At 37.9% G+C, this 20797-nt stretch overlaps 1 protein-coding gene across 2 annotated transcripts in view; it reads left to right on the top strand.

Moving 5' to 3' along the window:
* Positions 1 to 840: 840 nt before the first annotated feature.
* Positions 841 to 20797, top strand: part of LOC107674871 (myotilin-like) — a 20960-nt gene continuing 1003 nt past the window's right edge. The window contains exons 1-15 of one of the 2 annotated variants that reach the window (XM_016469001.1): positions 841 to 1107; positions 2609 to 2657; positions 2851 to 2998; positions 4155 to 4211; positions 4294 to 4435; positions 5249 to 5272; positions 5354 to 5473; positions 5837 to 5993; positions 10441 to 11142; positions 11585 to 11831; positions 12339 to 12376; positions 12661 to 12790; positions 13082 to 13289; positions 16076 to 16241; positions 19752 to 19885. In XM_016469001.1, coding sequence (XP_016324487.1) covers positions 2650 to 2657; positions 2851 to 2998; positions 4155 to 4211; positions 4294 to 4435; positions 5249 to 5272; positions 5354 to 5473; positions 5837 to 5993; positions 10441 to 11142; positions 11585 to 11831; positions 12339 to 12376; positions 12661 to 12790; positions 13082 to 13289; positions 16076 to 16241; positions 19752 to 19885 — 2281 coding nt within the window. In that variant the 5' untranslated portion in view covers positions 841 to 1107; positions 2609 to 2649. Of the gene's footprint in view, positions 1108 to 2608; positions 2658 to 2850; positions 2999 to 4154; positions 4212 to 4293; positions 4436 to 5248; positions 5273 to 5353; positions 5474 to 5836; positions 5994 to 10434; positions 11143 to 11584; positions 11832 to 12338; positions 12377 to 12660; positions 12791 to 13081; positions 13290 to 16075; positions 16242 to 19751; positions 19886 to 20797 lie in introns of both variants that reach the window. The other variant, XM_016469000.1, reaches the window with a different exon arrangement.

Here is a 20797-nt window from a genome sequence, read left to right as displayed (position 1 = left end):
TCCAGGCAGAGGAAAGACCGGCGAGCAGGAGACAGGGGTCAATGCACTGGATACCTCTGCCATGAGAGAAGCTGCAGCGGATGCAGCCAGGAGCGCTGGGGCAGTCTTCCAGCAAACAGTCTTGTGTAGGACTCAAGTGGTGCACAATGACTGTTTAGTTATTTTTTATTTACTTATCAGTCATATACATTGGGAAATGATGTACTGGTCAGTGTTGGGCAGTAACTTATTTACTAGTAACTAGTTAAAGTAATAATATTACTTTTTGCAGTAACTGGTAGTGTAACTAATTAATAATAAGATTTCAGTAATAATATTACAGTTACTATCTATAAAACAGCTAGTTACTTAGTTATTTTTGATGCATCAACCCCTACTGATTTGAAGTTCAACAATACAATAATTAATTCATTCATAATTTCATAACTTGCACAAGCACATTAAGTCACCCGTGCAGCAGGCGAGCTCGGAATATGGAAAAGCTTACATTCAGCGAATGGAAATATTGCTTTTGAAAGGAGTAACTAATGAGTAATATTACATGTTTTTGAGTAACTAGCCCAACACTGGTACTGATGTGCACATGCATGGATGACTGAACATACAAAGTGATTAAATGGGGATCAATGAAGTTCTGAAACCACATTATATTTTTTCTTTCATAATTGGTAATACTAGTGGTAACTTACTAAGCTTATCAATCTCTCTGGACAACGATTAATAGATGAGTTTCTTGCACAAGCTATTTCCATCCCTGAGGCCGAGTGCATGAGTGTGGTCTATATTTGACACCCGAGTGTTTGGTTCTCCCGTTTACTGTGGAGTCAGCTGTGTGCGATGGACAGACTGTAATGTGAGATGCACCTTATACCTACCCAGACAACCTGCAGTCAAGCTGGTGAATCTCTTTAGCAATAGCCCAGTCTGAGTGCCTGTCCCCACTTCTCCATTTCTTTTACCAGGTAGAAGACTTCCAGTCAAAGAGGGGGGCAAACAAGCCTTGCAGTGCACTCTCTTTGAGAGGGGAAGAGTGCAACAAGCTGGTCTTCCTAACTACCTTCAGCCTTGGTGTTGTCAGCCCAGGGGAATTCATTGGAGGATACACCGGTAAGGCTCCAGCTTGTGAAACAGGTGCACTGGTGGGACCCATGCAAAGAAATGGGTTTTCTTAGCCTGAGAGGTGGCAGATTAGTTGCTTTGACGGAGGGTATTGTCTGTGTTCAGCCTATAGGCTGTTCTGCTGTCATTTTAGATATATATGCTGAGTTGCTGCAAGAGGACCTTGTATTCCTGCTCATGTTTAGACATTACATGGCTGTGCCAAAAATATACCTGGCTTTAATGCTGATAGTGAAACATCTGCTCATAGGTGCTACTCTTCCACTCAACTCTTCTAAAAGCTATATCCTAGATTCTTCTTTTTTTTTTTTTTTTTTTTTTTTTGAGAAACTACAATATTTAGAAAACTGTATCGTGATCCAGTACTAAAAGACAAAGTATATTTGAATGCAACCTTTGATGCAGAGTTACATATGTTGATCATACGCAGTGTAAGCAGGTGTTCTTGCTCTTATCTGTCTGTATGGGTTATGGAGTTGCTATATGGTTCTTTGGAGTTCTTGATGGTTCATCACATATTTGCTTTTGGATTATTTACCGCACCATTGATTTTCTAAATAGTGGGATTAATGGATTGTTTTTTCTTCTATGACATCAGGCTATAAATGCTTTTTTATTTGGACTTGAACCTTTATTTTTAAGGTAGAATGACTCTACAGTGAAAGCACTATACAAACACAAGGTGATTTGTGATCAATATGACTTTTAAACTGATACAGTGACGAGGGATATTTCTGATTATTTGTTTAATGAAAAAAAAAATCCCTCTTTCTATTTTATTATTTGAGATGGCACTTTCGAGTCCACTGCAGGGTGAAAGATTTATCCTACACATGTGTTTCTAAATGCAACACACTGAAGGCACAACCAAATTAGCCCAGGGAGCTGCTCAGGTTTCGAGTACAGGGTTAGACTCATTGCATTGCTATGAATAAAGTCACCTAAAGTCAACAATCTGTTTACAAATCTTGCTCAAGAATGTTAAAGCAGAAGAGTTTGAGAATGCAGAAAAGAGAAGAGGATTCAGTGGTGCCCACTTCCAACTTTATTGTAACTCTTGCCCTCGGATTTTATTATAATGGTATTAAAGGTGTGTGAGACTTCAAGAACAGATACGACAGATTTCACCACTAATGTTATAAGTGCATTAAAACAAGATTGTACGTAAAACAAATGTGTGACTCCAGCACACATGCGCATCACATTTTGTGATTTACTGTTTTCTACATAAAATCATCCTTCATAAGTTAAAGAACACTCTTTGAAAATATAACCTTGATACCTTTAATACTGACCGAGTAAGGTCATGTCAAATTTGAAATCATAGTTGAATTAATGGTTAAAAGCAAACTTTGATGCTTGTTATCTCATAATTAGATTTTGAGACTTTAGCCTGGATTTCACAGACAGGGTCACCGTTATTTAAAGAAATGAACATTTCTTCTGTTGTCCTTAACTCAGTATTTCTGTTTTGTTGAATGTTTTCTAGTGCCTCTGGGCTCACCAACACTCTTCTGAGATACTGGAAACATGGCACAGTAAGAGACACTCCGTGCTTTCATTATTATTTAAATTTGAACGCTTCAGCAGATCTCGAAAAAAAGCAGCCTGCACAGTTTCAGTTACAGACCAGAAGTTCTTCTTTTGTGAATGAAATGACAATAGCAATGGCATTTATTATAAATGTAATGAAATTAATTAAATAATGCAGTTGTGTTCTAACTCTTTCAGGATTCAGAAAAAAACCTCAACTATGTCTCTAACTATATCATCGTGCTCCCGAGACACATCCTCCTCCTCTTCATCATCCTCATCCTCGACCTCAATACAGCAGAGGCACTCCAGTTTAGTACAGCCTGTCTGCATCAGTCCTCAAATGGTAAGAACAAAAAATACATATGTTTTTCATCAGGATCTGAAAAGTAGGCAAGTTATGCAACATAGAATTGTGCCTCCAAATCACAAATTTTTCACAAAGTTACATGCATCCTCATGAACACATTCCACATTTAATTTATTTTCATGTATGTTACTCAGCTATTCTTCCTGTCATGTTGATCTGCCAGTCATGGGCTTCTGATGTGGAGAACTCTGCTTATGTATGATCAGATGCATAATGAAATGATGCATTTAACAGTTAATGACCTAAGAGGTCAGTTTTGCTATTGTGCTATTCATAAATACTCTCAGAGAAAAAAAGGTACAAAAGCTGTCACTGAGGCAATACCTTTTCAAAATGTACTAAAATGTACCATTTAGGTATGAACAGAGGCGGACAGTAGTGAAGTATTTTTACATTACTCAAGTAAATTTAAAAAGTGTCTGTAGTTGATCAGGGTGTTTTCTTTGGAAAACTTTACTTCACTACATTCCAAAGCATAATGTCATAATTTTTACTGCACTACATTTCATAAATAAAAATTGTTGTTTGTTTTACCTTTAAAACTTAAGAACATTAAAAATGTAGTTGTACTCAAGTAAATCTTAGAATTACTTTTGCTTGAGAAAAGAAAGCAATATGAATAATATGAAACGTAGTGCAGTAAAAAGTACAATATCATGCTTTGGAATGTTGTGAAGTCAAGTTTTCTAAAGAAAAACACTCTGATAAAGTACAGACACTTGAAAAGTAGCAGAGTAAAAATACTTCACTACTGTCCGCCTCTGGGTATGAACATGAATACTTAGGTACAAATATGTGCCTTTAAGGTATTAAAATGCACCCTTTAGGGGTAAATAAGATACATATGTGTACTTTACTGTCCCAGTGGTAGCTTTTGTACCTTTTTTTCTGATGTAATCAGCTCATCTGTGTCTTTATCTGACTGTGCAAGTATGAATTACAGTAGATTATTATTTTTTACCGCATTCAAGCATTAAACTTGCGTGACGTGTAGGTATTTAAAAAGGGATAAAGCAATCTCACACAAAAAAATATTTGTACTAAACCAAGCGCACCGAGTTGTGAGCCGTGTGTGCTATGTGCATGTTACTTCCAGCCTAAACACACATTGTTGATCTGTGTTTTTGTGCAGGTTCAGAACACAAACCAGGGTTCAGGGAATACTGGAGTGTCTCCAACATTTGTCAAGGTAAAGCAACAATAACATGCCGTACACCTTAAACTGAGTGGACCAGTACCAGGCTGTTATTGGTGTGGTTGTGTCTTCACAGGGTCTTCATGACGTGAGTACGCTGAAGGGGCAGCTGGTGGTTCTGGAGTGCAGGATCAGAGGAACGCCTCCGCTGCAGATCTCCTGGGTCAGAGAGAACGAGCAGATCATCGACTCGGCAGACTTCCGGATTCTTAGAAAGAGTGAGTGAGAGCTCAGGCTGATTACAGCATTACTTTACATCTCGTTTAAAGGAATAGCTCACCCCAAAATGAAAATGTACTATATTCCATGTCATCTAAAGCCATACAATAGTTTTGTGTGAAGATCAAGTTTGAAGTTTGCATTCAGAATTTAAAAAAAATAAAAAAACTGATGTGTTGGTATCAGTGACATCTGTGTCCCTGCAGCACAAAAGCAGTCTTAAGTCGCTGGGGTATATTTGTAGCAATAGCCAACAATACATTGTATGGGTCAAAATTATAGATTTTTCTTTTATGCCAAAAATCATTAGGATATTAAGTAAAGATCATGTTCCATGAAGATATTTTCTAAATTTCTTACCGTAAATATATCAAAACGTTATTTTTGATTAGTAATATGCATTGCTAAGAACTTCATTTGGACAACTTTAAAGATGATTTTCTCAATATTTAGATTTGTTTGCACCCTCAGATTCCAGATTTTCAAATAGTTGTATCTCGGCCAAATATTGTTCTATCCTAACAAACCATACATCAATGGAAAGCTTATTTATCAGCTTTCAGATGATGTATATATCTCCATTTCGAAAAATTGACACTTAAGGCTGGTTTTGTGCTCCAGGGTCACATTTAAGCATTTTTTTAATGGATACAAAATATGCAAAAATTACCGGCATATAGGTTCAAATTTTCAAGAAATTTAATTTGAACTATTTATTTTCAAAACAATAATAGACATAAGACCACCTTACAAGTTTCATTGCAAGCCAATGAACTAAAACGGTTTCTTACTGTATTTTTTGCCTTTTTCAGAGGCAAGTTCAGCTTCTGTTCCTGGTGAGTAAACATTTATCTGAAAAGATGGTGCATGAAGGGATGGACTTATTAGACTTTTAACGCTTCTTTGTTTTATTATAGAGGAATTGTGCACCCTCGTGATCACAGAGGCGTATCCAGAAGATTCTGGAATATTTAAATGCACAGCATCAAATCAGTTTGGAACAGTAACATGTAGTGCCATGCTTGAAGTATATACAGGTAACCTTCTTGTTTGATTTTATGCATGCTTACATGGCACAAATAAATCTAAATTAATGTATGCATATTTGTTATTAATTTTACATTACTTTTGTCATAAGACCTGTTATTTTATAAAATGATGCATAGCCTTTTCCCTGCCATTTGCGTGTTTGTACATTAAATATTTCAGCCAATTTGATAATACTTTCCACCTCCAATAATATTTGTAATACAGAAACAGAAAGCAGCAGATTCCTACCAATGAACTAATTCTTTTTTTTTTCATCTAGAATTTTTGCTGTCACCATTTTGCAAACAAATAGTAGTGTAAGGGAAAGAAAAAGAATACAGTATTTAATCATATAATTTTGTTCTTTGAAGACCTAGAGGAGGTGTTGGGAGAGGAGGATGAGCCTTCCTCTCTGAGCTCAGCTGGACTAGAGCCGGATGACCAGCCCTTGTTACTACAAGACACACTAATTCCTCCTCCAGAATGGCCTGACAGCTCTGAGGAAGAGACTGCCGCCCCTGTAGCACGGTAGGACATTTATCAGTATTTCAGGCATTGCCAAAATGTTAAGCAGAATAATGTGAGTCAAATCAATCACTGTTGAACTGCTCGAATGCTTCCTTACAAAAGAGCTCAATAGGAGAGGCAATGCAAATTCAAAGACGTGAAAAAACGCCATCATGGCTGTTACGTTTTAAAGGAGAGTGGCTTGATCAAGTGGAAACAACAGATTATTTGTGCAGCACAGTGACACTCGTTTTGTTTTGTTTTGTTTTGTTTTGCTTGGTGTGTGTAGGTGTAATGGATTTTTATGACTATAAAATGTTTCTTTAAATTATTTAATATTGATAACATTTAATATTGTTTAAATATGTTCAGTTGATTATATCATATTAGCTATATTAACATTTTATTTGTAAATGAACTTTCTTGTTTTGAATATATTTACATGCATTCATGAATACTGTAACAACTATAATGTTGGTACAGGTTCATCAAAAGTGTTAGTGATCAAAAATTTCAAGTCAAACGTAAATCAAGTTAAATTAAACATTGTGCTTGCGCACAGATAAATTGTGTTATATAATGACACTAAGACACTAAGAACAAACAACTGATAACAAGATATAAGGAAAAGAAAATAGGGCCCAATACAGGGCCTTGAGGTACCCCACAGATAATGGGTGCAGACAAATAGGAGCTGTTCCCTATTCTAGCAATTCTGTTCTGTCTGTAATGCGGGAAGCGAACCACAGAAATACAGAGCCAATAAGTAATATAAAATATTTACTGAGGATGAAATGGATCTAGCAATGTCTTTAAAGTTTCAGGAATACAGATTGCTTCAAAGACCCAAGGTTGGTAATCAGAATAGGAACAGAGGATAATGATTACAACCAGGTAAACCAGGTCACCTTTATTTATATAGCTCTTAATACAATACAGATTGTTTCAAAACAACTTTACAGTGATAAACAAGAAAACAATGAATCAATGATGCGAACAGAATTTAATTCTGCTGTAAAGCAGCTGTAAAATGACAATAATAAACATGTACATTTAGTCAAATTTGTATTACATTGACCTGGAGTTGTAGCGTCACTGACTGATTTGAGCTCATACAAGGTTAAAAAAGCTATTTCAGTCTGTTGAATAATCTTTGTGAAGATTCCTTTTCTTTTTGTAGTCAAAGTCAGTAGGTTCAAGTAGGTTGCAAGCAGGAATATCTACTACTGTGACATGGTGATCCTTATAAATTGCTTGCATGTGCCCTCTATTCCCACATTTAACTTGCAACAAGTAAAACTATCATATAGCTGATTGACAGTTGGCTGTTGAGGCATGCAACATTCACCTTTAGTCTTGACGACAGGAATAAATCAAGTTAACAGATTTATTCACTTTTGCTCAGATGTTCTCATTATTCGGTGTGCATACAGTACATTGTCCGTGGGTTGAATGGGTGGTTCCTCAGGAATGGTGGGGGTGTGAGTCTGCTGCTCATGACTCGCATAGCTTTCTATAGATAAACAGCCCGACAGTATCTCATTGAGAGAACAGATGCCAGAGAATCGCACTACACCTTCAACCTTTCAAACCAACTTTACATACAGTTGATCTTTCTGGCTAGCAAACTAATTTTAAAGAGCAGGTAAGCACAAGATTTGTAATCTGGATAATAATCTGTTACACTTTATTGCAATCAGAGTGACCCAAAAATCAATACATCTACGATTTTGATCTGTTTAATCATTTTATTAATGCATGATCAGTCCTTTCACATTTTGTGTTCAGTAGGTAAATTAAAACATGTTCTTTGCTTTATAAAAATCTAGATTCTGTAAATCTGACCCCTGTATAATACAGTGTGATACAGATATAATACAGTATAACTCGCTGTTCATCTTTTTTCACCCTTCACTCACTGCTGTGTGTTTGTATAGGATGCATTGCTGGTTTTGAAACTATTTAATATGTTGTGTTAATGATCTGGTCCTGGTGTTGTGATAAAGAAATACGTTTTTAATATCCTTTACCAGGCTGAAAAATGTTATGTTTTTTTTCATCCTGCACAAGCCTGAAAAATTGAATGTAAACCTGCAAAAAATCTAAGTTTTGACTCCAAACTCCTTTGTACAGACAGTCAGATGTTTTTGCTTCCACTGAAGCGCAAGATGCTCTTCTATATAGTCTTAAATTATGCTGCAGATCATGATCAGATGTGTTCATACAGATCAAGTGCTGCGCTCATTGAAGTAAAAGGGACATATCAAATATTAGGATATTCTAAAATTCATTCTCATATTCAAGTTGTTATGCTGATAATTGAATTTATTTATTTTTATCCATTTTTGGACACCAGGTTATGGTGCTAACATTATAAACAGTTACCACAATCAAACACTTTCTGACCGCAGCTGCTGATCTGAACTGCACAACCATTAATTTTTTATGGTTTTATTTCATTCAACACTTTGCTCACATACTATTGTATATTTATATCCTGCTTAATTATAAAATAATATAAATATCAATATACACCTGCTGTTATGCTGAGCAGTGCTTTAACCATCACAAATATATACATTGTTATACGTTATTGAACTGTTACTGAAGTGAATGACATTTAGTGAGCTCGGCCTTTATTCACAATGACCTCCAAACAGGGTAAGTGAGTGCCAGCGTCACTGTAAATGAACTGCACCTGCCACGTCTGTCAGTCAGGCCTCATGGCACTTTTTTTAGCCACATGGCTCTCAGAAACACCAGCAGTATGCAGTTATGAACCCCTGCCATGTTCATTAAACGGTAAAAAAAGATTGTTTACTCATTGAATGTGTTTCCAAATGTTAAATGTGTACTTGGTAGTTGTCTTTATGTTAAGTAAGTAATGACTTCAGAAATTTAAGATGGCTCTTAGGTTGCTTGTGTGTGTGGTGCTATGCATATATGATCATTGGTCATTTACATAAGAGGCGTTTGTAGACACAGACAAAGGCAAACATGTATTATATAGCCTATGTATTAGTGTTCTAACTACTGTGTTATTTAGCCTTGTTTCCCCTCCGTGAGGCATGGAGTTGTTGAGAGCAGCCATCAATCAGGCTTACAATAACATTGCTGTTTGTTTGAGCAGCCTAACCAGCATGACACAACAACAGAGTCGACCAATGGCGTGAGTTTGGGGCGGAGCTATGTGTTTGGGGGTGTGCTCAGGAGACCTGTCTAAATCAGTCATTTAGTTTTGCATCCATTTGGTAATGCAGAAATGTACTAATTTTGTTAGGATTTACTAAAGATATGCCGTGAACAATTAGTGACGAAAAGGCATGGACAGTTATTTTTGCAGCTGACCTTGTTGTATATGCATTTGTAGCAGTTTCCCTCGCAGAAGCAACATTTATGTGAGGAGAGTATTTAAATGAAGCGTGCAAATGTGATTTACTAAGATTTACGTTTGTCAGTTTACTGGTATTTGCACCATTAATTAATGCCAAAAAGCAAGTCTAAACCCAGTTTGAGCTTTGCAAATTAATTTTGCACTGCTTTTGAAAGATTGTGTTGGTCGTTATGGAAATCTGGCTGCGTCTGTGCTCTTTAATTTGCTCATTGTCAGTAAATCAGCTGCAAAACTTTCCACTCCCATTGGCCATTCTGGTCTTGTGATGTTTTAGTAAATATGGCGCTTAACGTTTGTCATGCAAAGTGTTACTTATTGGGCTTATATTAATTTCTTTGGTTCCGGTTTGTGTAACAGAGGCCAGTTAGTAATAGATAATAGACTTGCCTCACTCCCTTGGCCTAGTCTTTAGCATCCTCATTATTCTCCCCACCTCCTTACCTGCAGAATTGATTGCATTTATGAGTTCAGTTCAAACAGAAGTGATGGTAATCTCAGTTCTGAATGGTACACAACACTGCTTGCTAGTATAGGAGATCCTGCTTTACTGCTGTATTCTACTGTAGGAGGCTTCCAGTCAAGCGGGTTAAACTATACTTACCTTTTAACATTGCCTAAAGCAGGGAGGTCCAGTCCTGCTAGAGCAGTAATCAAGTACACTCTTAAAAATAAAGGTTCTTTATTTGTCAGTGAACCTTTACCATCAATTGAACCTTTTTCCATTCCACAAAAGGTTATTTACAGTGGAAAAAGGTTCTTTAGATCATTAAAATGTTCTTCACACTAAGAAAAAGTGGTTCTTTTAAGAACTGTTCATTGAAAGGTTCTTTGGGGAGCCAAAACTGGTCCTTCCTTGGCATCGCTGTGAAACCCCCCTATTGGAGCATTTGTTTTTGAACCTTGTAATCAAGATATTCAAGATCTTCCAGGCTGGGACAAACTGGAGCTAAACTCTGCAGGACCAGGATTGACCTAATATCAACATTCCTTTTGTTTAGATTCATTCACTTGCCTGCAAATCATCAGTGTGAACTGATCTAATCCAAGTTAAATGTATTTTTCCAACAGGGTGCCGGAGTCTCCTGTGGACACGGAGAGCAAACAGGTGACTGAAGCTGCAGAGCTCTCCTCCACGAGCAAACCTGATCCTCCAGCAAAGGGGGTTAAAAACAGCGTCCCACATCCATTCCTTCCCACCAGCAAGCTGAGTAAACCAGCGGAGCCCAGAGGCAGTGCCATGAACGTGGCTGACCTGCCCACCTTCTCTCCATCGCTGTACCCCCCCAGTGCCTTTAACTATGAGCGCCCTCGCCATTTCATCCAGTCCCTGCCCAGTTTCCACACATCTGACAGTGAGATCAGCAAACCCAACAACCTCAGTCCCCCGGCTTCAATGGCTGCTCCGTTACTGAGCCCTCCTCAGCCTGGACCCGCTCGGACGTCCATGAGCTCAAGCATGACTTTGATTCCTAAACCACGGAGCTCTCCAAACAATGAGAGACTATCATCAGCAGCTTTCCTCTCATCTGTCCTGCCTTCCCTGCCGAGCGCCCAGGCCAAATGCATGTCCATACCTCAGTCTCCATCTCCGCGGCGCTCCCCCAGATCAGCCAGCCCGACACCGAGAGCCCAGGAGCAGCCTCCGTCTCCTCCGAGTCGGTCGCTGGGTCACGCTCCTGCAGCTGTCCCACCCCGGCTATCTCAAGATACTCCAAAAACAAGCGCTCCACCTCCACAGCCCCCACCCGTGTCTCACATGAGCTTCACACCCAACACGTGAGTGTGTTACGGCTGACATTGATCTGAAACACTGGAATGCATGGTTAAATCCTCCTACAGGAAAGAAAACACAAAAATTAGACCTTTTTGATGTCTTAGTTGTTTATTCTAAAAAGCGATGAGATTTTTACTTAAGCCAAAGATCTTAATTTAATAAAGTTGAAATATGAAAAAGGACTAAAATATCCAGTGTCTTCAGAGCTTAAAACGGAACAGTTCACCAAAAAAAAAGAAACTTTGCTGAAATTGTGCTCACCCTCAGGTCATCTGAGAGTTTGTTTCTTCGTCAGATTTGGAGAAATGTGTCATTGATCTGATGAAGAAACAAACTCATCCTAATCTTGGAAGGCCTGAGGGCGAGCACATTTTCAGCAAATTTACATTTCTGAATGAACTAAACGCTTAAAAAGTAAAATTTCCCAATGGACCGTTTTCACAGCTTGCCAAAGCCGATCTTGAAGAAGACTGTTTCCCGACCAGTGTCTCGCGCCACAGATCAAGAGATTCAGGGCTCAAAAGATGCTCTCATTCAAGACCTTGAAAAGAAGCTACGGAACAAAGCTCCTCAACAGAGGACCATTCAGAAGATGTCTTACGAGGAGCGGATGGCGAGAAGATTGCTGGGAGCAGATAATGCCGCCTCAGTATTTGATCTTGAAAATTCATTCAGTTCACAGCCTGCACAGGTATTGTCATTTTAAGTTATTGAATGTTTAATGCAACTGCAGAATACCTTTTAAAGCTTGAGTCACTAATGTCAGAGCTTGTTACAAGGAAACACTATGCAGTGATCGTGGCTTTATAGCCAGGTGCTCATGTGTGCAAACAAGCTAAAGTTTCCTACAGAGAATCCCTGTTACATGATATTACATTAGTAACACCACAAGTAATGCTAAAACCCCTGGTAATCAAGAGACAAGAGTGTCAGTTTATGCAGCTATACTTTATTCGCATTTGTTACCATCACTCTAGTTGCCAGGAATGTTCAAAGCCAGACCAAACAGATAACAGTCTGTCCATAGGCCTAAAATAGCATGAGCAAAACCCATGTGCTCTGCAGCTATCCTATTCATCATGATGCTATTACTATTATTATACCACCACATGTGCCTCAATTCCTTTAGTTTGCCAGACTGTCTATCTATCATATTTTGTAATGTTATTCAAGCAAATGTCATGCACTATTCTAACAGCCAGGCTCTCCAGAAGGTCTCCAGCCTGGAGGAATATGGTAAATGTCTCTTTGCATTAGGAGCATCAGTTTGGAGTTTGGAGGCTTTCATATTATTATCGTGCATGTACACCTAACACTTCTGACATGTTTTAGAGTTGATGAATGAACACTGGCTGACATTAGTGAATGCATCAAACACTGAGTGACACAATCTAAGACACACACTTTGTGCTTGTTGTGGGTGATCGTCTAATGCTCTGAGCCCTGCCTGTGTTGATTATTGAGTTTTTTTTTTTTGGATTTCTGTCCCATTCAGTTCATTTGCACCTTTTCTTGCACAGGTCCAGAAAGAATCGTCCCGGAGGAGACGGTACAGAGGCCATCCAAGAGAAGTGTTTTGCTCCTCGTTTTATACAAGTGCCGCAAGATCTTTCTGTTGAAGAGGGACGATTCTGCAGGATTGATTTTACGGTGGTTATCATTTACTGATATAATAAAATGACACCTTGCATGCATTTGTTTCACATATTACGCCAATGCTTCTGATAAGATTAAATATTAATGACGCTGTCCTGGGCAGTATAACACACACAAAAAAACTGAATTTATAACCTGATGCAGAAAATAACATTATAATAGTATATAATAGTTAATAGCAGTCTAGAGTTTATGAGCATTCTTTTACAGAAATACAGTTGTAGTAATATCTTTGCAAACCAACATTTTAGCTTTTTTAAGTTTTGCTTTTCTTTCTTTCTGCAGGTTGTAGGTTTGCCAACGCCAGATATTTCTTGGTATCTGGATGGGAAACTCATCCGACCTGATGATTACCATAAGATGCTGGTGTGTGAGAAAAGCGTGCACTCCTTCATCATTGAGATCGTGACTATTCATCATGCAGGTGTTTATGAATGTGTAGCGAAGAACCGTGCCGGAGAGAGCCACTTCTCCCTGCGTCTGGATGTGATCGGTGAGCAGTCTTGTGTTACCTGGATAACGTTAAGAATAAACTTTCCTTTTTGTTGCATTTTTTTTTTTTGAAATACAGTGCCTTGTGAAAGTATTCATGCCCTTTTATTTTGTCCTATTGCAATCTTATGCTAAAATGCTTAAAAAATCACATCAGTCTACAACCCTATTTCTAAAAAAGTTGTCCCAAAAAAGGACACTGTGTAAAATGTAAATAAATCAGAGTGCAATGATCTGCAAATCTCATGAAGCCATATTTTATTCACAATAGAACACAGAAAACAGATTGAGAAAATGTACCATTTTAAGGAAAATAGGTCATTTTGAATGTGATGGCTGCAACACATCTCAACAAAGTTGGGACGGGGCAACACAAGCTGGAAAAGTAAAAAAGAAACAACTGGAGGAGCATTTTGCAACTAATTAGGCTGATTGGCAACAGCTCATCAACATCATTGGGTATAAAAGAGTATCTTAGAAAGGCAGAGGTTCACCAGTCTGTGAAAAACTGCATGTACAAATTGTTGAACAATTTCAGAATAGTGTTCCTCAGCATAAAACTGCAAAGACTTTGAATATCTCTTCATCTACAGTACATGGACAGGTGTGCGCTTTTCCAAGTCCATTCAAACTCTAAACTTCTCCAAGATGATCCAGAAAAAACGGGAAAGCTGCTTGGTTATATTTTAAGTGCCATAGGTTTGAATACTTAAGCAATGTAGTTATGCCTTTTCATTTTAATAAATTTAAGTTGTCACAAAAAATGTCACTAGCATCGAGTGAAGTGTAGATTAATGTGAAAATAATTTAAAACATTTTAGCATAAGGTTGCAACAAAAAAATGAAGAAGCATGAATACTTTGGCATGGCAAACCGTCATTCGTTATATTAGATATGATGGAATGTTTTAATAATTTTGATCATGATTTGTTTTTTCACACGAGTACTAAACAATAACCACCTAATGCAACAAATCTGCATGTCTGAAGCTGCCATATGCACCAACAATATCAGTGGAGCTTGACGTTTTGTGGAAGCTGGTGCAGAATCCAGCGAGGAGCGCATGATGCTCCCAAGTTCAAAACATTTTTATTAAAGTCCTCTCTCCCTGTTGAAAAAACCAGCATATGCTGGTTAGGTATGTTTTGACGCTGGGATGCTGGTTTAAGCTGGTCCTTTGCTGGTCCTTTTGCTGGTTTATGCTGGTCCTTTGCTGGTTTATGCTGGTCATGTGCTGGCAAAGGACCAGCTTAAACCAGCAAAAGACCAGCTTAAACCAGCAAAGGACCATCTTGAACCAGCAAAGGACCAGCTTAAACCAGCAAAAGACCATCTTAAACCAGCAAAGGACCAGCATAAACCAGCAATGGACCCAAATAAACCAGCAAAGGACCAGCTTAAACCAGCAAAGGACCAGTTTAAACCAGCAAAGGACCAGCATAAACCAGCAATGGACCCGCATAAACCAGCAAAGGACCAGCAAAAGGACCAGCAAAGGACCAGCTTAAACCAGCATCCCAGTGTCAAAACATACCTAACCAGCATATGCTGGTTTTTTCAACAGGGTGAACAGGCTAGCTTTGAGTTGATTGAGAGAGTAACCACATTTAAATGTTTAGATGGAAAAAGATGTGCCTCTGTAATTCTCTCTACATATTAGAGTTACTAGTTACTAGTTACATGTAACAGAATTACAAAGTAAATTACTAAAAAGTTACTGAGAAAATAGGTTACACTTTATTTTAAGGTGTGCTTGTTACAGTGTAATTATACATTTAAGTACTGAGTAATATTAATTAACTACATGGTTAGGGTTACTTGCATGTAATTATGCATAATTTATTGTTATTATAATAGTAAGTACATGTAACGTGTAACAAGGACGCCTTAAAATAAAGTGTTACCAGAAAAAAATGTGTAATTAAATTACAGTTACGTATGAAACCGATTACAAAGGGTGTTACATCTGAATATTTTATGACTTCAACTCTGTATTTAACCTCAGAATGATCTCAAAGTAAGAAGAGGTGCTAAAGTCTGATTTTGTGGTGGCTGTGCTTTAAAATGAAATAATTATAACCTTAATTCAAGTGATGAAGGATTTTGAGAAGTCTGACAGCAATCAGTGTTGAGTGCTACTGTAAGGTTAACTCTGCCTGCTTTACATGTTTCAGAATGATTCTGACAGTTGAAAATATTCATTAGAAATGTAGAAAAGTAACCAAAAAGTAACCGAATGTAATCAGTTACATTACTTTAATAAAGTAATTGAAATAGTCACACTACTTATTACATTTTAAACTGGGTAACTTGCAATCTGTAACCTATTGCATTTCTAAAGTAACCTTCCCAACACTGATGGTCAAGAGAGTTGAGTGACAGCTGTCATGGATTTGGGGATGATAGACTTTTTAACCACAGATTTTAAAAATTGTTAATTAAACGTGTCTAGTACTGAAAAGAAACAGTATTATGTATATTCAATCTGTGGCCTTCATTCCATCCTTCCTGCGTGATGAGCTCGTTAAGAAACTGATTTTAGTTGGTTAAAGGAAACAAGAGACACGATGAGGACATTCAAATATACTGTATGTGGGAATGGTCCTTATGCCTTGTTAAGAACGTTGTATTTTGTGAATTGTTTTGCAGACCACAATAGATGCACTTTTCTAACAATAAATTACATCAAATGATTCACGAGATCCGCTCTGTGCTGAGTGTGCGAGTATTTCAGGTTTCTAAAAAGCTTCTGTGAGGTGATTGTAGATGCTCTGCGTGTCTCCTCAGCTCAGGAGCAGCTCTGTCCTCCCTCGTTTGTGGTGAAGATGAGGAACTCGCGGGTTCTGGAGGGCGACGGCGTGCGGCTCGAGTGTAAGGTGACGGCGTCTCCAGCACCGCAGCTCTACTGGAAGAAAGACAAGGAAATGCTGCGCGTCGACCCCATGAGAATGAGGTCTGACATGCATCATTCACTGTGGATCCCAAATGTTTTATAGGATTCACAGACTATATATTATGGCATTACATTTACATTTAGTCATCTAGCAGACGCTTTTATACAAAGCGACTTACAAATGAGGACAATGGAAGCAATCAAAATCAATAAAGAGCAATGATATGCAAGTGCTATAACAAGTCTCAGTTAGCTTAACGCAGTACATGCAGCAAGGTTTTTTTTTTTATTATATAATAAATAAATTGAAAACAGGTTATACTACCAGAAGGGAACATTTAATGTGAAAGTGATTTTGTGCCTCTTTGGGATGCACAATAAAGTGACGTTCACTTGCGGAACGCAAGCTTCTAGAGGCACATAAGTCTGAAGTAATGAATTTAGGTAAAGGGGTGCAGAGCCAGTGGTGGTTTTGTAGGCAAACATTAATGCCTTGAATTTAATGCGAGCAGCTACTGGTAGCCCGTGCAAATTGATGAACAGAGGTGTGACATGCGTTCTTTTCGGCTCATTAAAAAATTTATATTTCTGCTGCGTTCTGGATTAATTGTAAAGGTTTGATAGAACTGGCCGGAAGACCCGACAAGAGTGCAATGCAAATTACATAATATTCAAGATATTAAGATAAAATATTATACGTTTAATTTTTTATTCCATTTGTGTGTTTTTAAAGACAGTATAAGGAATAATTCACACAAAAGTGAAGACTCTGTTATCATTTACTCTTTCTTCTTTGAAACACAAAAGTGATTTAGCTGTTTAAAGTTCTGAAGTTATTTTGTGGAATTCACAGCATTCATTAACACGACCACCACTGCTCTCAAATCTCATCTGTGCTCATATTCATTCAAATGTCAGCACATCTTAAAGTCAGTAACATGTGAGAACCAATGCTGTGTGATGTTACAGACGCTAAATCTGCTGAAACCTCTTTCAGAGATGCAAAGCACTGTCCACATTCAGCTATGTTGTATAAAACAGTACTTAAAGGGGTCATACGACGCGATTTCAATTGTTCCTTTCTCTTTGGAGTGTTACAAGCTCTTGGTGCATAAAGAAGATCTGTAAAGTTGCAAAGACTAAAGTCTCAAATCCAAAGAGATATTCTTTATAAAAGTTAAGAGTTAACCACGCCTACCTAAAACGGCTCGTTCTAACACGCCCCCACATATCTACATTGCTATGTGGGAAGATTTGCATAACGCCGCCCAAATGTTCACGCAAAGAAAGAAGGCATAACTTTTATTCTAGCTGTAGTATTGTTGCTGCCGCCATGTCGTGAAGACGCTGTGTTTACATTGCATTACACCAAATACACAAAATAATGTTCTTTTTAGCAACATCATATGACCCCTTTAACATACAGCGGGTACAATAAGTATTGAACACGTCACCCAGACTTTAATAAAGCAAATCTCTCCCGTGAACTGCCAAAATACAGACAGCATGTTACATGTCCCACCAGAGACAGTAATATATTGGACCACTGTTACACCACAATAAAGAACGCATGTCACTCCGTCCCCAGAGCAGCTTTGGGGCTTCGTTGATCAGATCACAGAGACAGAGCAACAACACCCAGACTCTGTTTTAATCATTCTTGTGGACTTTAATAAAGCAAATCTTTCCCGTGAACTGCCAAAATACAGACCGCACGTTACATGTCCCTCCGGAGTCAGCAATATATTGGATCACTGTTACACCACAATAAAGGATGCATATCACTCTGTCCCACGGGCAGCTTTGGGCTCTCTGATCACTGTTTGGTTCATCTTATACCAACTTACAGGCAGAAACTGAAATCAGCTAAACCTGTATTAAGGACTGTAAAAAGATGGACTAATGAAGCAGAGCAGGATTTAAAAGCTTGTTTTGACCTCACTGATTGGAGCGTTTTGAAGCTGTTGCCACCGATCTGAACGAGGTCACAGAGACTGTAACATCTTATATCAGTTTCTGTGAAGACGTGCATTCCTACCAGGACTCATTTAATCTACAACAATGACAAACCATGGTTTGTCACTCATCGGCCTCATTCAGGATGGAGACAAGTTTGCTTACAGACAGGAGGTTAAAGAGCTGGCTGTCTGGTGCAGTCTTAACAACCTGGAGCTGAACACACTTCCTTCGCCAGCTGAGGAAGTTCAACCTGTCACAGGAGCTGCTGAAACAGTTCTACTCCGCCATCATCGAATTTGTCCTCTGCACTTCAATAACTGTCTGGTTCAGCTCAGCTACCAAATCTGACCTCAGAAGACTACAGAGGGTAGTCCGGACTGCTGAGCAAATCATTGGTACAACCCTCCCTTCTCTCCAAGAACTGTACTTATCCAGAGTGAGCAAAAGGGCTGGCGAAATCACTCTGGACCCCTCACATCCAGCACACTCAGGAACAGTTTCCTCCCTCAGACAATCCATCTCATGAACACTTAACAATAAACGTGGAACACACAACACTATTATACACTTATATATTTATTTATCTAACACACATACTTAGTTTACACTTCGAATTTGCACATAATATACCTGTACATACAAAACTGTCTATTGTAATATACCTGTGCATACAATTTGTCACGAAAACAAATTCCTCGTATGTGTAAACATACCTGGCAATCAAGCTCCTTCTGATTCTGATTCAGCGAGACAATGATCCCAAATGCAGCCAAGGAAACTCTCATTTGGTTTCAGAATAAGAAAATAGAGCTGCTAGAATGGCCAGCCAATCACCTGACTTGAATCCAATAGAAAATAAGAACTGAAGATCAGAGTTCATAGAAGAGGCCCACAACCTTCGAGCTTTGAAGACTGTATGTGTGGAAGAATGGGCCAAAATCACACCTGAGCAATACATGCGAACAGTTTCTCCTACAGGAGGCGTCTTGAAGCTGTCATTACCAACAAAGCCTTTTGTACAAAGTATTAAATACATTTCAGTAGCTCAATACTTTTGCCCTGTGTCATTCCATTTTATTACACATAACTTCATTTCTGAACTTATTTGTTTTGTTTTTCTTTGTATTCATGGGTTACTTGGGTTGTTATCGACATCTGGTGAACATTTCATGTCAACAGCACCTTTAGAAATATATTTACTGAGAAAAATGGCGACGTGTTCAATACTTATTTTACCCGTTGTATTTGGCAAAGTAACTTCCACAAAAAAAGTCATATTTTGGAATGACACGAGGAAAATTCATTCTAAAATGGTTATTTCACAGATCTTCACAGTGTGGTTCAGCATTCAGAGACTACAAACTTGTACGTACAAATTTGTCTCTCATCCAGACCACTACAAACATGACAAGCTCTAACACTGTTTCTGAAGAACTGAGCTTTAGAAATCACATTCTAACTGCAGAAATGTTCATGGTCGTAATGCAATTCTCCCTTGAGCTTTTTAAAAACAGATGTATAATTGTCTCGGACAGTTGATTTACAGTTCATCTTCTCATCTGAAAGCTTCATTACTGTAGTTGTGTGATGTTTGTGTGTTTGGTGTGTCAGTCTCTCTCAGGACGCTTCAGGAAAGGAGTGTCTGGTGATTGATCCAGTGATAAAGTCTGATGCAGGCTGGTACACGGTGTCTGCCATTAATGAAGCGGGCATGTCCACATGCAACGCCAGGCTAGACGTGGCCAGTAAGTGCACTTACTGAGTTTGCTCGACTCACTTTATCTTTAAGACTTGTTTGAAAGTTTGTTTGCTTAGACTTTTGCTGAAAACTCTTTCTAAACTTACGTTTAGATGCATTGACATTACAAAACTTTATATTTTTGTATTCACAAAGTTAACCCTCTGGTGTTGTTTGGTCATTTTTGACTGAAAAAATAATGAAGTTGTTTTTTAAGGTTAATAGACAAAACACAAACACACACATGCAAAAAAACAAAAACAAAAACATGATTCGAAACAGTTAAAAGGTCTTAAAAGAAATAAGAATATGCAGTTTTTTGCAGTCCATATTGTTCGCAGTCAAAAGTGACCGCCGTAGGAAATGAATGGGACGTGAATTTCATCTAGTGGAAACGTTTGTTACGACGCCCAAACAAAAGCTGACTGAAAGCACATTTTTTGCAATATCAACCTCAAATTTGAAACACAACTTGTTTAGATTTATGGCTTTGATTTCCTTCCAGTTTTACAGAGAAAAAAAACATTTTGGAAAATATATATTTCTTATAAAATTAAAAAATTGTATTTTTGTGCATTTTTCATAATAATAAACTTAATTATACATTTTCATAATAATAAGTTTTTTTTGTTTGTTTTTTTAAACCAAAGCATTCAAGATTTATGACTATATTTCATTTTTAGGTCTGTACTTAAAAAGGTTTTAACAGGAAATAAATAGATCATAACTGATCTATAAATACAATTTAGTACCAAAAATATTAAATAAAAAAACATTATTGAACTAAAATAGTACACTCATTTCATTGAGGGGGAAAAAAACACCAGAGGGGTTGATGTGAATGTATAGAAGTGTGTAGGAATGTGCTGTAAATTTATATATCTTTGATTCTACCCCGCTCACCTCCCTCTCTCTTACT

The sequence above is a fragment of the Sinocyclocheilus anshuiensis genome, unplaced genomic scaffold (genome assembly GCF_001515605.1).
Source record: "Sinocyclocheilus anshuiensis isolate Anshui unplaced genomic scaffold, SAMN03320099.WGS_v1.1 scaffold1133, whole genome shotgun sequence".
NCBI classification, from domain to species: domain Eukaryota; kingdom Metazoa; phylum Chordata; class Actinopteri; order Cypriniformes; family Cyprinidae; genus Sinocyclocheilus; species Sinocyclocheilus anshuiensis.
This window is presented reverse-complemented; position numbering and strand designations above follow the sequence as displayed.